The sequence below is a fragment of the Ctenopharyngodon idella genome, chromosome 21, assembly GCF_019924925.1.
Source record: "Ctenopharyngodon idella isolate HZGC_01 chromosome 21, HZGC01, whole genome shotgun sequence".
NCBI classification, from domain to species: domain Eukaryota; kingdom Metazoa; phylum Chordata; class Actinopteri; order Cypriniformes; family Xenocyprididae; genus Ctenopharyngodon; species Ctenopharyngodon idella.
Genome location: NC_067240.1, coordinates 5,572,448 through 5,589,581, shown reverse-complemented (window position 1 = coordinate 5,589,581; position 17,134 = coordinate 5,572,448). Strand labels below are relative to the sequence as shown.

Here is a 17,134-nt window from a genome sequence, read left to right as displayed (position 1 = left end):
CCCTATCATTTTGTATCAGAAGGTCCTACTGTATATAATATACTTTTCTCAGTTCTGTGTGACAAAACTGAAATGCTGAGATCTTCTCATACAGCATTATATTTATCTGTACAGATAAGCATAACTTCCTCATTCCATCTCAGATCTGAACATGTTATTTTAACGTGCTAATAAACTACTGTAGTCTATTTCAAACATTTTTAAATATGTAATTGTGTTGACACCCTGATGAAACTGTCATCCATGAAATCATTCCTTCTTAAATCAAAATATTTGCCTAAAGAGTAGAAGAATGTATGTCAATCTGCAACTATAATGTGATTAAAAACGGTAATATTATTATCAGAAATCTGTGAAATATCCTATATGGATCGCGTCGCGTGTATTTCTTGTTCTTCACGTGGAGACTCACAGAGGAAGTGAAAAATGAATAGGCCTATAGATGGCGATATCCAGACGTCTGTTGTTAACCCACACAAGCAAGCAGACATGTGAAAACTAATATCGACGCTGTCCATAAATAATATTTTTTATGTTTATCGCTTATGATATACCCTGCAATTGCCAATAATGTGATTAAAAATTGGCAATAGGCCTATTATCCAATATTATTATCTGAAGCCAGTAACATATGATGTTATTCATTAGCCTATAGGCTATCCTCCAGGTGGCGATGTTAATATACATATATCCAACAACTTTGTGCTACAATTGAGGGGTATCTTAAATTTTGTGGTCACTGAAACGTCGAGGCCCACCGAAAAAGAATGGTGCTATCATATTTTAAAGCACATCCTGACATCGACACTTTAACGAATCGGTTCTTTAGAACAATTCATTTCAAAGAACCTATTCAAAATACAAATTCAGAAATATTTGTGCGGTTTGTGAAACTTTTGAGTTCAACGAATAAGTTTTTTATAAAATGCTTTTTTTTTAAAAAACAAAAAAACAAAAACAAACCAAGGCTACTTGCAGAAAGCGGTAGCCTACAAAAATATATTTTCACTAAGTTTTATTAACCTTTCCATTAAAGCGTCAGGTCGTGTCTGTATGATCTGATGGTCTGCTTTTGGTGCAACAGTCAAGTGTTTTAACGAGTCACATTTAAATGAGTCATTTGTGAGACATGACATGCTGTCATAACTGAACGCTTATCGCCTCAACTCATCGGGCGTTTACATTTTAAAATAACTTCGTTGATTAGAAAGGGATCTGCTTTTGTTTGGCGTCAGAATAAGCAGCTGACTTAAAATCTTTACTTGATTCGGACATTAACCCATCGGCTCGGCTCAACCGGTTCATCCGATTCAATGAAAAGATTCAGATGAACGACTGGCTCATAAAACGGACGTTGCTAATGCACTAGTGCCTACAGATTTTGGAGTAAAATGTCTGGAGTTGGAAATCGTCAGCTGATTGTCATGGGGATTATAATAATTATGCTTTCAGTTGTAAATGCACAAACGTGCACTGACACCATTGCCGGTAAGTAGATCTGTTCAATAGGTATGAAAAGTGACTTTGATGACTTAATAAGCTACAGTGTGACTGAAACCTTGATATTAGGCTATCTCCCATTTTATGAGTTTCAGGAATTTTCATTTGCTTTCTCTGTTCATTATTTTTGTTATATAAACAATGAAACAGTGCTTTGTTATGTAGGCTATCCCTTTATCAACACCAATGCAGAATGTGCTCCTTTTAACTTCTTTCATGCTGGATATAATTTAGCATTATGATTAATTTTTATAAAATAGTTTAACATATTTAAATATAGTATATTTAAAGTCATACTGCAATGTGGGTGACAAATAAATCACCAAGTAGCACAGATATTTTGCTATGAATGTATTAATACAAATTTATAAATGGTCTTTCTCAGATTATTTAGATCAGTTTAATCACTATTAGATTTTGTTTTTTTCTTTTATAGGTTTAACCAAGCAAAACCAAAATCATTGACTACCTGCTTTTACTGAAAAACTGCTTTTTCTACAAAAACACATGAGATCACAGCAATAGCAAATGACAATGATCCAATCAATTCGAGAAGCTGTTTCAGACCACATAATTAGGGAAGAAAAGACTAGGCTATCGCAACTTCCGTTTCATGCCAACTTTAATTTACAAATACATCTGCAGATTTTGGTGTTACAACAGAGATTGATGAGAAAATATTCAGTATTCATTCCCCAGACATCAGAAAGATCAACTGTTCCTCAACACCAGAATGCCAAGGGGTTGGACAATGAAACTGAAACACCTGGTTTTAGACCACAATAATTTACTAGTATGGTGTGTAGCTCTTCCTTTCATGGCCAGTACAGCATCAATTCATCCTGGGAATGACAGATACAAAACAAGTCCTTCACAGTGGCCAGAGGGATTCTGAGCCTTTCCTCTTTCAGAACAGTGTTCAGGTCACTATGATGCTGGTGGAGGAAAATGTTTTCTTGCTCCTCCAAAAATACCCAAATGTGGCTCAAACATATTTAGATCTGGTGACTGTGTAGGCCATGAGATGTTCAACTTCACTTTCATGCTCATCGGACCATTCTGTCACAAGTCTTGCTGTGTGTATTGGTGCATTATCATGTTGATACACGGCACCCCCTTCAGGGTAAAATGTTTGAAATGTTTGATGTGGAGTCCAGAATGGTTCGGTAGTCCTTGGCAGTGACGCACCCATTCAGCACAGTAGGGAATGCCATGATATTGCAGCCCAAACCATCACCAACCATTATATCTGTAGGCCTACTATAATTTGCTTCGGATAGAAGCATATGCTGAAATCTTGCCTTTATTTGTCTGGTAGAGTTGTGTGCAGGGGTGTCGCTAGTTTCTCACATTGAAATAGAAATGGGATACTTTATAAGACAGAAAACAAAACAAAAAAAGAGCTGGATAGAGTTGATATTTAGGCTTTATTTACCTACTAATCTGATCACATTAGCAATCACCACATCGTAAAATACTTATGAATTTGTACTATGTGATTCATACAAAAATGTACGATTTTTAGAAAATAAGTAAGCATGAAGGTTCACCCCTAAACCTAACCGTCAGTGTGGTGTAAGCAGATTATATGAAAACATACAAATGAGATCATATGAGTTGGCCACCAATTGAGTAAAATGTAAAAAAGTTGCCATGAGATTGTGTTTTATCTACAGTCGGAAACAAGAAATTGAATCTATTATTTTCAGCTAGGAAGCAGCACTTTTTTGCGCCAGATTGTGAACGACTCTCTACTGCAGTGAAAGTATTTATGTCCATATATTCATAATAGTATCAAAATAATGGGGACACTCTTTTGGCAAGAAACACCAAGGTTGTGTGAACCCTCACTAATAGTGATGTGTTCTTATATGTTCATCTACAGATGGCCTCTATCGCAGTTTTCTTGGTAAGACAAATTCTACTCTAAACCAAGCAGAGCTCAACTCTTCCTCATTATCCATCTCAGAAGAGGCTGTTCTCTTTCTCAAAGGCCTGCTGGTCACACACATCATGCCCTTGTTCTGCATCTTCGTCATCCTCATTAGTTTGCCCCTGAACGCTTTGGCCTTAGTGACGTTCACCTGTAAGATTCGAGTGAAGAAACCAGCGGTGATCTACATGTCTCACCTGGCGTGTGTGGACCTGCTCTTCACCCTGCTGCTGCCTCTGAAGATCCACTACCAGCTGAACGCTTCAGATTGGGTGTTCGGTGAGGTGGCGTGTCGTGTGATCAGCGCAGCTTACTACTGCTACATGTACTGCTCCATACTGCTGATGATGTGCATGAGTGTGGACAGACTGCTGGCCGTGGCGCTTCCCATTGCCTCTCTACCCTGGAGGAGCGTAAGGAAAGCCACCTGCGTATGTGTGCTGGTCTGGCTGCTGGCGCTCGCTGGTACGGTGCCACTTCTCTCGATGAGACAAACGGCTAATATTAAGGATGTAGGCGTCACTTGTCATGACGTACTGCACCATGACCCTACAGTGCTGTATTATGTGTACCTGTTCTCCATCCTCTCCTGCCTCTACTTCTTCTTGCCACTCCTCGTCACCTTAGTGAGCTACTTTACTATAATATATGTGCTCAGTGTAAAGTCTTATCGCTTAGCAACATCATCATCATCATCTTCAGACAATCGAAGGAGAGCTGTGATTATGGCTATCGCCGTGCTGATGGAGTTTGTGGTGTGTTTTGCTCCAACCAATGGCATCCTGTTTTACCACTGTGTTCGTTTAGCTGGAGGAAACAGCGGGGAGGGAGATTCATCATATGCTGCTTACCTGGTGGCTGTGTGTTTGGGGAGCGCAAGTGTTTTTCTAGACCCTCTTCTGTACTACTACGGCTCGTCTCAGTGCAGACAGAAGATCAGATCTGTGTTGAGGAGGGAAAAGGCAAAAAAGCCAATTACACCAAGTAACACGCATAAAAAAACCACATCTGTCACTCAAACCATGCTTGCAGTAAAGTGTGAAGTTTAAAAAAAACTGATCAGGAATGTGGTTTTCCTAATTGCCAGTTTCAGTATATTTCAGTATATATATTATGTACACTATATTGCCAAAAGTATTGGGACACCCCTACAAATCATTGAATTCAGGTGTTCCAATCACTTCCATGGCCACAGGTGTATATTAAGCACCTAGGCATGCAGACTGTGAAAGAATGGGTCGCTCTCAGGAGCTCAGTGAATTCAAGCGTGGTACCGTGATAGGTTGCCACATGTGCAATAAGTCCATTCGTGAAATTTCCTCACTACTAAATATTTCACGGTCAACTGTTAGTGGTATCATAACAAAGTGGAAGCAATTGGGAACAGCAGCAACTCAGCCACGAAGTGGTAGGCCATGTAAAATCACAGAGCGGGGTCAGCGCATGATGAGGCGCACAGTGCACAGAAGATGCCAACTTTCTGCAGAGTCAATAGCTACAGACCTCCAAACTTCGTGTGGCCTTCAGATTAGCTCAAGAACAGTGCGTAGAGAGCTTCATGGAATGGGTTTCCATGACCGAGCAGCTGCATCCAAGCCTTATATCACCAAGTGCAATGCAAAGCGTCGGATGCAGTGGTGTAAAGTACACCGCCACTGGACTCTAGAGCAGTGGAGACGTGTTCTCTGAAATGACAAATCACGCTTCTCTGTCTGGCAATCCGATGGATGAGTCTGGGTTTGGCAGTTGCCAGGAGAACGGTACTTGCCTGACTGCATTGTGCCAAGTGTAAAGTTTGGTGGAGGGGGGATTATGGTGTGGGGTTGTTTTTCAGGGGTTGGGCTTGGCCCCTTAGTTCCAGTGAAAGGAGCTCTTAATGCTTCAGCATACCAAGACATTTTGGACAATTTCATGCTCCTAACTTTGTGGGAACAGTTTGGGGATGGCCCCTTCCAACATGACTGCGCACCAGTGCACAAAGCAAGGTCCATAAAGACATGGATGAGCAAGTTTGGTGTGGAGGAACTTGACTGGCCTGCACAGAGTCCTGACCTCAACCCGATAGAACACCTTTGGGATGAATTAGAGTGGAGACTGCGAGCCAGGCCTTCTCGCCAACATCACTGCCTGACCTCACAAATGCGCTTCTAGAAGAATGGTCAAAAATTCCCATAAACACACTCCTAAACCTTGTGGAATGTTGAGGCTGTTATAGCTGCAAAGGGTGGGCCAACTCCATATTATACCCTATGGATTAAGAATGGGATGTCATTAAAGTTCATGTGCACGTAAAGGCAGGCTAGGCTTTTAATATACTATCTCTGTATTTAAAAAACGTATTTAGGTACTACTTATAGTACATTTGAACCCATAGTGTACTACAAGTAGTATCTAAATAAATTTTTTAAATACAGAGATAGTATATTAAAAGCACATTTTAGTTCATATTTCATGGTGTCTCAAAATAGTACAGTTGAGTACACTTAGATGTTCTTAAGATTATCTTAAGAAGTACTAAAGAAGAATTTTTAGTATATTAAGTACAAATTAGTGCACAAAAATAGAGCACTTTAAGTACATTATAGAAATGTACTTTTTTTTCATTTGGGATGATACAGTTACAATACCCCCCCACACACACACACACACCCACACCCACACCACACACATTCCTGTCCCACCCCCTTTTTAAAACAAAGTTACGCCACTGGTTCATAGATATATATAGATATGTACTGCTAAGTTTTACTTCCTAAAATATAGTCAGTGTTTCTTTCAACAAAAACACTCATAAGGGCTTTTCACACTGCCCTTAACTGGGGGTTATCGTCATTCTAAACACTGCTTTTAACCCTGGGTAAAGGAACATCTCACACTTGTAATTCAGAAACGGGTTAGCACCGCTCTTTTGTGGTGTTAACCCCGCATTGCGGTGCCAAACTTGTACAGTGTGCGGTGTTAGAATGTTATGCTAGACGCATAGCAACAGACAACCAATCTTGTGCCTCATATTCACGTGCTTTGGACAGTCACGGAAACACCACGCATTGTATATAAACAGTAAATTCAGTGTTTGTGGGGGAAAATGTCAAATGCTGACAGAAAACGTGACAATTTGAGTGATGAAGAGACCGTTTCATTCTTACCTTTAGATTCCGAAATGTCCATTCAGTATAAACTCGATAGTACAGTCAGCAGGATGCGCAATGCTAAAGCTATGTAAACAGGTCGCGTGCTGCGTTTATCCAATCAATGACACTGACACCGCAAATATGCAAATAAGAATGTTAACCCAGGGTTTAGGAATGTACAATGTGAAACGTCAGTTTATGAAAACCCAGAATTAACTGATAACCCCAGGTAAATTATGAGCAGTGTGAAACGTGAAGCAAGATAACCCAGGATTCCATTTACCCAGGGTGTGAAAGCCCTATATTTTTTTGTAGTATTTTTACTACAGCAGGTTGTTTTTGCAATTGTACTGTTAAGACTTCTATGTGAAAATGGCTGGTGATTGTAGTTCACACTGTCATTCTTTTGAGAACAATCTTGCTGCATTCTGACAAAGCACTGATAATGTAACATGAGGAAATATTTCACTGTGTGAAATAGTAGAAGTCCATGTAAGGAGGGAAAAAAAGAGAAAATACTTGCCAAGAGAGCAAAAATGTTTTGTTTGTAAATGTATATCAAATATATGTCATCAAAATGTCGAGCTGTAATTACTTAATTAAAAATCGTACTATTGTTATATGAAGTCTCTGATTATTATTGATTTTATTAGTCTTTTTCTTGGTCTTAACATGATGCAGAAGCACGGTAATGGTGCGAAATCAGATTATAAAGTCATTTCAAATACACATTGATCAAACATAGACCATTTAACCTTTGGGTTTTGTTTTTTATAACAATTGGATCACTTTGATAATCTAATACAATGTTTATTGGTTTGTGTTTATCAAACTCATATTTTAACCTGTAGCTGTTTAAAGAGAAATGGCAAGAACTCTTGAGGGTGATGCTCATCTTTTCACCGAATAGCTGAAAAGTGTCTGTTTCAGCACATAGACCAGACTGAGCATATGAGGGTGTCTGTCTATCTAGATACTGAGGTTTGACGACTTTTAAGTCTAGAGTAAGAAGATTAAATCTAATTAGCACTGATGGAGGTCAGATTTTTTTTGCTTTCTACTATAATTGTGCATATATGGTAAGTACATCAGTAATTAAAAGTGCTATGAATTTTATGGTTTGCTGATCTACTAGAATTCATATTAAATTGCTTTTTATAATTTGGGCTACAGCACTGTTAAAAATGAGCGACTGTTTATGGGCTGAAACAGAAAAAGGAAGTCTTTAAATTCATGCATATGCAGGCAGATAGAAAACATTGCAAATGCTCAATCACAAGAGACTAGGTTGCTTGTACGTTTTACTGTAGATGGCCTTGTTTTATGACTGGGTTTATTAATCTATACATGTTCTTAAAGTTCTCTTCCTCTTAGCAAATGTGTCATATTCGCCTTTACTTGTCTGATAATGTTATGGAAACTTGACAGCTTGTTCGTGTGGTTACAGATGGCTCTTAACGCAATTTCGCTGTTACAACAGAGACCTATTAGACAACAGAAAATGTTTCCTTTTTTTAGATGGGGTGTTGTATGAAAAGAGACTATTCTAAAGAACATTCTGGAAATGATTCCAGAATCTATTTTGAAAACTTTTCCAGAAACTATTCCATAGGAGATCTTCCAGGTGAGGTTTACAGACCACCAGAAGCAATAAGTAGGCTATCATCTGATATCTTTAAGTGATTTGTGATCATTACAGTTCATCATCAAATTCTAATTCCAAACAGAAGTGCTTATTTGCAAGCAAGGCAAATTTATGTGACCAATAATGAAATGAGCGATTGAAAATGAGCAGAATCTACATGGGGAACATTTTCCCCCTCATGCAAAACTCCCGATCATGCTGATTCTTGTTGGAATGACTGGATTTCACCCATAAAGCAGTAACGGTAAATGTGACCGCATATTTAAAGAATGTTAACAGACGGACACCCAATCTCTTGCTTCATATTCACATGCATTGGTTAGTCACAGAATCACTGCATGTTGTATAAACAGAAGTTTCAGCATTTGAGACCAATATTCAAGATTAAGGATGTGGGTGTTAGTTGTCACAATGCGCGGATCCATGACCATGACAAGCCTACAGATCAGCTATACATGTACCTGTTCTCCATCCTCTCCTGTCTCTACTACTTCTTGCCACTCATTGTCACCTTAGTGAGCTACTTTACCATCATATATGTGCTCAGTGGCAAGTCTAATCGATTAGCAAAATCGTCATCACTCTCAAAAAAAAACGAAAGAGAGCTCTGAGTATGTTAACCCTGACCGAAGTGTCGAAATCTGAACAACATGCCCTGCACACAAGGCGACTCACGAGGGCAAGAAGAGCATACGGCCCGAGCGAAGTCAGAACCGCACGCTCAACATGACAAGACAAGATGATATCAGTGTCAGAGCTGTCACAAAACCAAGAACACACAGATGAAGTGACAGAACCCTGACACACACACACACACACATATATACATATATATATATATATATATATATATATATATACATACATACACACACTATATTGCCAAAAGTTTTGGGACGCTTGGCTTTACGTGCACATGAAGTTTAATGACATCCCATTCTTAATCTGTATTTCATTTCATTTATTTTATTTATATAGCACATTAAACACAACAAGAGTTGACCACTGTGCTTTACAGAGTAATAAAAAGGAAGGGGGGGGGAATACACCAAAGCAACCACAAAGCCACAATCACACATGGAAAAAATAAATAAATAAATAATGTTTGTAAGAAAAGAATTGAACCAGCTAAGGGCACTTCCTCGGATGCCCACATACTGTTCAAAGCGTGACAGCAAAATTCCATGGTCAACAGTATCGAACGCTGCAGTCAGATCTAAGAGTATCAAAATGACTGAATCCCCCGAGTTGACAGATAACAAGATGTCATTCATTACTCTTAATAAAGCAGATTCAGTACTATGGTTAGTCCTAAAACCAGTCTGAAATTTGTCAGGGATATTGTTCTCATCTAGGAAACTCTAATATGTAGGGTTTAATATGGAGTTGGCCCACCCTTTGCAGCTATTACAGCTTCAACTCTTCTGGGAAGGCATTCCACAAGGTTTAGGAGTGTGTTTATGGGAATTTTTGACCATTCTTCTAGAAGCACATTTGTGAGGTCAGGCAGTGATGTTGGCGAGAAGGCCTGGCTCGCAGTCTCCGCTCTAATTCATCCCAAAGGTGTTCTATCGGGTTGAGGTCAGTCAAGTTCCTCCACACCAAACTCGCTCATCCATGTCTATATGGACCTTGCTTTGTGCACTGGTGCGCAGTCATGTTGGAACAGGAAGGGGCCATCCCCAAACTTTTCCCACAAATTTGGGAGCATGAAATTGTCCAAAATGTCTTGGTATGCTGAAGCATTAAGAATTCCTTTCACTGGAACTAAGGGGCTTCCCCTGGAAGTGATTGGAACACCTGAATTCAATTATTTGAAGGGGTGTCCCAATACTTTTGGCAATATAGTGTGTGTGTGTGTGTATATATATATATATATATATATATATATAACCCCTGAAAAACAACCCCACACCATAATCCCCTCTCCACCAAACTTTACACAGCATAATACAGTCAGGCAAGTACTGTTCTCCTGGCAACTGCCAAACCCAGACTCACCCATCGGATTGCCAGACAGAGAAACGTGATTCGTCACTCCAGAGAACACGTCTCCACTGCTCTAGAGTCCAGTGGCGGCGTGCTTTACACCACTGCATCCGACGCTTTGCATTGCACTTGGTAATGTAAGGCTTGGATGCAGCTGCTCGGTCATGGAAACCCATTCCATGAAGCTCTCTACGCACTGTTCTTGAGCTAATCTGAAGGCCACACGAAGTTTGGAGGTCTGTAGCTATTGACTCTGCAGACTTCTGTGCACTGTGCGCCTCATCATGCGCTGATCCCGCTCTGTGATTTTACGTGGCCTACCACTTCGTGGCTGAGTTGCTGTTGTTCCCAATTGCTTCCACTTTGTTATAATACCACTAACAGTTGACCGTGGAATATTTAGTAGTGAGGAAGTTTTACGAATGGACTTATTGCACAGGTGGCAACCTATCACGGTACCACGCTTGAATTCACTGAGCTCCTGAGAGCGACCCATTCTTTCACAAATGTTTGTAGAAGCAGTCTGCATGCCTAGGTGCTTGATTTTATACACTTGTGGCCATGGAAGTGATTGGAACACCTGAATTCAATGATTTGAAGGGGTGTCCCAATACTTTTGGCAATATAGTGTGTGTGTGTGTGTGTGTGTGTGTGTGTGTGTGTGTGTGTATATATATATATATATATATTTTCACTATTTTGTAATTCTGAATTAACTTGCCAGCTGGAATGTGTAAATATTTGTAAACATTTAATAATATATGAACAAATAATATATGTAAATAATATAGATTATTATATTTTATATGTGATCTGAACGAATATATTTACAATATAGGGGTTAGTTGTCAAACAAGCTTATTTCATTTTTTAAAATAGCCTATTTTCTTTATTCTTTATTCTGTTCTCAAAACTGTCATGTTAATGAACTATTGTGTGAAATATTGATTGAAGTAAAAAGTGTAACAACATGCCCTGGTTTCCCCTATATCATATTGTGAAGGTCCTACTTTATATAATATAGCCTAGGTACTTTTCTCAGTTCCTCGTGACAAAACTGAAATGCAAAGATCTTCAGTAGAGGTGTGATAAGGTTGCTTAGTCATTTTTTCTGTTGCATTATATTTATCTTTTGTGCAGATTAAGCATAACTTCCCCATTCCATAGATAACTATTCTCAGATCTGAACAAGTTATACAAAAATGAACCGATCAAATGAACACACCTCTGCTAAGCCATGACATAAACTGTGGACGAAAGCTTAAATCTGATTGGCTAAAGAGTACGACAGATTCTGATGGGAGGAGAGCGCTGCCTGTACAGTCTCAAAAACACACACACACACACACAAACACAAAGGCGATTGATTGGCACGTTAATAACGATCTGCACATTCAGATTCAAGGATAAACTCGTAAATTTTAAACATACGAAACTTTTTGTGCACAGTTGTACCTCTATGAATTGCGTTTTGCATTTGTGAAATGCATATAATTTTATTTTGCGCACGTGAATTAGGATTCATGCATGTGAAATTGGCTACGCATGTGTGCATCATGTTTTTTGTGTGAAATATTAATTAGACTGATCTGGTTTCAACTCGTGCCTATTGATTTTGGAGTAAAACGTCTGGAGTTGGAAATAAACAGCTGATCGTCATGGGGATGAAAATAATCTTGCTTTCAGTTGTAATTGCACACATGTGCACTGCCACTGACGGTAAGTAGATCATCAGTTCAATATGCGTAAAAAATAACTTTAATTTGCTGATGCGTAACTTACTAATACAGTGTGACTGAAACCTTGATAGTATCGATCATATTATGAGTGTAAGGAATTTCATTTGCTTTCGCAATTCATAATGTTTTTACAGTTTTATCTTATTTCTAAATGAGAGTCGTACCTTAAAAATACTTTAGCTGTACCATTGTATGGTGATAAGATGCATTATAAAAAAAAATAATAAAAAAAAATAATAATAATATCAAAGCGTGTATTCAAGCATTCAAGAGATGTTGCAGGCACCACATTACAATACTAGACAAACCACATAAGGCAATGAGATGAGGTCCTCTCTCTGCTGTACTTTTGGCAACGTCTGTCCAAACAATGAAACATTTCAGATACTAGGCTATGTTTCCCAGCCTTTGTTGTTACGAGCTCCTTTTTTAGCATAAAAGCAGAATGTGCTCCTTTAACTCCTTTTCTGCAGGATATATTTAGCATTATCATTAATTTTATTAAAATAGTTTAATATATTTAAATGTAGTATATTTAAAGTTATACTACTGCAATGTGACAAACACAAGTCACCAAGTAGCACATATATTATGCCTTAAATGCAGTGGCGTAACTTCCCACATTAAAAAAAAATATATATACTTTAGTAATTTATAGTAAATACTATAGTGTTTTTGAACCATGCTATAGTAAAGTACTTTAATTTGTTGTAGTAATTCTATAGTTGATGTGGTAATATAACAACTAGTAATATAAACAAATTACTTTACCCAATACTGTACTAAGTTTTCTACAACTATTATACTACAATATACACTAGTATATTAGGCACGCTGGACGGGACCAGCTGGAACGGAGACATTACTGGGGCAAGAAAAATGTCCTCTCCACACTTTAAGTCCAGCAGTGTTTCAGCAAACTCTCTCAGTAGCTGGGGGGGAGGCTCACTTCCGAACCCTCGAAGTCCACCAACACTCCCTCGGCGATGGAAGATTCGGCCGGCTCACACACCTGGTCAGGTACACGCTGCTCAGGCTCCGTGGCAATGTGACCCCCGATTGCTCTTGTGGGCGTGGGCGGCTCAATCGCGGCGGTCTCCGTTGTTCTACCTGCGGTGGGCTCAGGTCGTAAATCCTCGCCGTCTGGGTGGTTCTGGCTGGGCACTGGTTAGGGAGTGGGGCTGGCGGAAACTCCGACGGTGAATGGTGATCCACAGGACGCCAGCACCCACTCCACATAGGACTCGAAGACCCTGCCCGGACAGCTGTGCTCGTGTGGTGTTGTTAAGTCCGATGTACAGGAACGAGCACAGACAGTAGTCCGGGAAGGTGGTCTGATGTACGAGATCCAAAAATTGTAGTAAATGTCTCTCGAGGGAGATTTCTTGAAAATACTTGAAAATCCAACAGGAACAGACACCAGTGTAGACACGAACGACACCAGACAAACATACTGAACAGGAACTTAAATACACTGATTGATTAACTCAAATGTCGAACAGCTGTGGTGACTGTGATTAGTGTCCATGATTACTGATTGTGGCGGGAAGCTAGAACAAAGGAACATGTGACAGATGACAACAAACAACTAAAAGTCCATGTGACTGTGACAAGCTATTAGTGGTAAGATAAAATGTTTTGTGAATACGGCCCCAGATCACGTAAGTATTTTACAAGATGGCGATTTAGAATTAATTTGTATGATGTGATTCGTACGATTTTTAAAAAATAAGCATGAAGGTCCACCCCTAAACCTAACCGTCAGTGTGGTGTAAGCAGATTGTATGAAAACGTACAAATGAGATCGTATGAATTGGCCAACAATTCAGCAAAGTGTAAAAAAGTTACTAATTGCCATGTGATTGTGTTTTATCTACAGTCCATTGTAGGAAACACAACTCGAAAAAGTCATTGATTGTCAGCGATGAAGCAGCACTTTATTGTGTTCAGATTGTGATTGACTCTACTGCAGGGAAAGAACTTATGTCCATATATTCAAAATAAGGGGACACTTTTTTTGATGGGGGAGCCTCATGAAAGGCAAGAAACACCCAGGTTGTGCGAACTTTCACTAATGGTGATTTGCATGTGTATGTTAATCTACAGATTTCCTCGTTGGCAGTTTTCTTGGTTATACAGACCAAACAGAGCTCAACTCTTCCTCATTGTCCATCTCAGAAGAGGCTGATCTCTTTCTCAAAGGCCGGATAGTCACACGCGTCATGCCCTCATTCTACATCTTCGTCATCGTCTTTAGTTTACCACTAAACGCTTTGGCCTTGGTGACGTTCACCTGTAAGATTCGAGCGAAGAAACCAGCGGTGATCTACATGTCTCACCTGGCGTGTGTGGACCTGCTCTTCACCCTGCTGCTGCCTCTGAAGATCCACTACCAGCTGAACGCTTCAGATTGGGTGTTCGGTGAGGTGGCGTGTCGTGTGATCAGTGCAGCGTACTACTGCTACATGTACTGCTCCATACTGCTGATGATGTGCATGAGTGTGGACAGACTGCTGGCCGTGGCGTTTCCCGTCGCATCTCTAACCTGGAGGAGCGTAAGGAAAGCCACCTATGTATGTGTGCTGGTCTGGCTGCTGGCGCTCGCTGGTACGGTGCCACTTCTCTCAATGAGACAAACGGCTAATATTAAGGATGTAGGCGTCACTTGTCATGACGTACTGCACCACAACGACCCTACAGTGCTGTATTATGTGTACCTGTTCTCCATCCTCTCCTGCCTCTACTTCTTCTTGCCGCTGGTTGTCACCTTAGTGAGCTACTTTACTATAATATATGTGCTCAGTGTAAAGTCTAATCAATTAGCAACATCATCATCATCTTCAGACAATCGAAGGAGAGCTGTGATTATGGCTATCGCTGTGCTAATTGAGTTTGTGGTGTGTTTCGCTCCAACCAATGGCATCCTGTTTTACCACTGTGTTCGTTTAGCTGGAGGAAACAGCGGGGAGGGAGATTCATCATATGCTGCTTACCTGGTGGCTGTGTGTTTGGGGAGCGCAAGTGTTTTTCTAGATCCTCTTCTGTACTACTACGGATCGTCTCAGTGCAGACAGAAGATCAGATCTGTGTTGAGGAGGGAAAAGGCAAAAAAGCCAATTACACCAAGTAACGCGCAGACAAAATCCACATCTGTCACTCAAAACAGTAAAGTGTGAAGTTTAAAAAACACTGATCAGGAATGTGGTTTTCCTAATTGCCAGTTTCAGTATATTATATTATGTATGTATTATTTATGTATGTATTATGCATGTATCTAACCTGTTTATCTGAAGCTCTGAAGCGGAAGGTTCTAAGAAACAAATTCTGCTGTAAAGCAGCTTTAAAAAGAAAAGACAATCGTGTAATTATTCATCTTCAGTGTTGATTCATTTTAAAAATTGTGTAAATTCAAAAACTGTGTAAAGTAAAGAAAGGTAATGTAAAGTTCTGTTCATAGATATTTAGATATGTACTGCATATTTTACTTCCTAAAATCTAGTCAATGTTTCTTTCACCAAAAACATTCACATATTTTAGTTTTTTGTAGTATTTTTACTCTGATTCATAGAATCAAGCAGGTCGTTTTTGCAATTGTACTATTAAGGGGATAGTTCACCCAAAAAATTAAATTTATGTCATCATTGACAGACAGAAATTGTTTTCTTTTCAGAAAAAAATTATTCCAGAGACTATTTTGAAGAACATTTAGGAAATGATTCCAGAAGCTATTCTGAAAACTTTTCCAGAAACTATTCCATAGGAGATCTTCCAGGTGAGGTTTATAGGCCTCCAGAAACAATAGGCTATCATCTGATTTCTGATCATTACAGTTCATCATTAAATTCTAATTCCAAACAGATGTGCTCATATGCAAGAGATGTATAAAGCACAACTCACACAGAAGTCCCTTTCAAACCAAGTAGCTTTCTGTTTGTCAGCACAGTGAATTTATGTGACAGATGATGAAATGAACCATTGAAAATGAGCAGAATCTACATGAGGAACATTCCTATTGGAATGACTGGATTTCACCCACAAGGCAGTAACGTTAAATGTAACCACACTTTTAAAGAATGTTAACAGACGGACACCCAATCTCTTGCCTCATATTCACATGATTTGGTTTGTCACAGAATAACTGCATGTTGTATAAACAGAAGTTTCAGCATTTGACTGGAAAAAATGCCAAATCGTTGAGTTTTACCGTTTTCGAATCCATTCAGCCGATCTCCGGGTCTGGCGGTACCACTTTTAGCATAGCTTAGCATAGTTCACTGAATCTGATTAGACCGTTAGCATCTCGCTCAAAAATGACCAAAGAGTTTCGATATTTTTCCTATTTAAAACTTGACTCTTTTGTAGTTACATTGTGTACTAAGACCGACGGAAAATGAAAAGTTGCAATTTTCTAGGCCGATATGGCTAGGAACTATACTCTCATTCCGGCGTAATAATCAAGTAAATTTGCTGTCGTACCATGGGTGCAGCAGGCGCAATGATATTACGCAGCGCCTGTGACCCCCTGTTTGCACAGGGAGCGTGCCTTGCAACCATGGAGACATTTGTGAGAGGCGGTGCGTAATATCATTGCGCCTGGTGCAGCCGTGGTACGACAGCAAAATTCCTTGATTATTACGCCGGAATGAGAGTATAGTTCCTAGTCATATCGGCCTAGAAAATCACAACTTTTCATTTTCCGTCGGTCTTAGTACACGATGTAACTACAGAAGAGTCAAGTTTTAAATAGGAAAAATATCAAAACTCTTTGGTCATTTTTGAGCGAGGTGCTAATGGTCTAATCAGATTCAATGAACTACGCTAAGCTATGCTAAAAGTGGTACCGCCAGACCCGGAGATCGGCTGAATGGATTCGAAAACGGTAAAAGTCAACTGTTAACCCTAGGGGAGTTGGAAAATGAACCTATTTTCAAAAAAAGTGGAGTGTTCCTTTAACCCTGGGTGAATTACAAGCAGTATGAAACATGAAGAAAAGACAACCTATATGGGGTTTATAATGACTTGGGGTTAACTATTTTAAGTGTGAAAATACCTTTATTCACCTGTATTTGCTGCGTAACACACGAGAATAAACCTCAGACCAACGCCGGAGAAGGGGCACGTCGCCACAACAATAAATTAATATCTTACCCTCATGTTTTTTCCTATGTTTTCGTATTTTCTTTATCAATCACTTTTT

The 17,134-nt window shown here is 39.5% G+C and overlaps 3 protein-coding genes across 5 annotated transcripts in view; all 3 read left to right on the top strand.

Annotated features, from left to right (window-relative positions):
- The window catches only part of LOC127503420 (proteinase-activated receptor 1-like), a 38,383-nt gene extending 38,034 nt beyond the window's left edge, over positions 1–349 (top strand). Inside the window, exon 5 of the mRNA XM_051877164.1 lies at positions 23–349. The gene's annotated coding sequence lies outside the window, so the exon portion shown is untranslated. The remainder of the gene's footprint in view (positions 1–22) is intronic.
- A 788-nt stretch (positions 350–1,137) lies between these two features.
- On the top strand, positions 1,138–7,186 carry LOC127503421 (proteinase-activated receptor 1-like). Its single transcript, XM_051877165.1, has 2 exons — positions 1,138–1,488; positions 3,386–7,186. Exons 1-2 carry the CDS (start codon positions 1,392–1,394, stop codon positions 4,480–4,482), a joined length of 1,194 nt encoding a protein of 397 aa, XP_051733125.1. The 5' UTR covers positions 1,138–1,391; the 3' UTR covers positions 4,483–7,186.
- Positions 7,187–11,280: 4,094 nt separating this feature from the next.
- LOC127503422 (proteinase-activated receptor 1-like) lies at positions 11,281–15,580 on the top strand. Of its 3 annotated transcripts, none has more exons than XM_051877166.1 (2): positions 11,281–11,917; positions 14,044–15,580. In XM_051877166.1, exons 1-2 carry the CDS (start codon positions 11,857–11,859, stop codon positions 15,111–15,113), a joined length of 1,131 nt encoding a protein of 376 aa, XP_051733126.1. In that variant the 5' UTR covers positions 11,281–11,856; the 3' UTR covers positions 15,114–15,580. The 3 variants fall into 3 exon arrangements, with proteins under 3 accessions (XP_051733126.1, XP_051733128.1, XP_051733127.1); XM_051877168.1 differs by lacking the exon at positions 11,281–11,917 and adding an exon at positions 12,675–13,560; XM_051877167.1 differs by lacking the exon at positions 11,281–11,917 and adding an exon at positions 12,675–13,598.
- Positions 15,581–17,134: the final 1,554 nt, after the last annotated feature.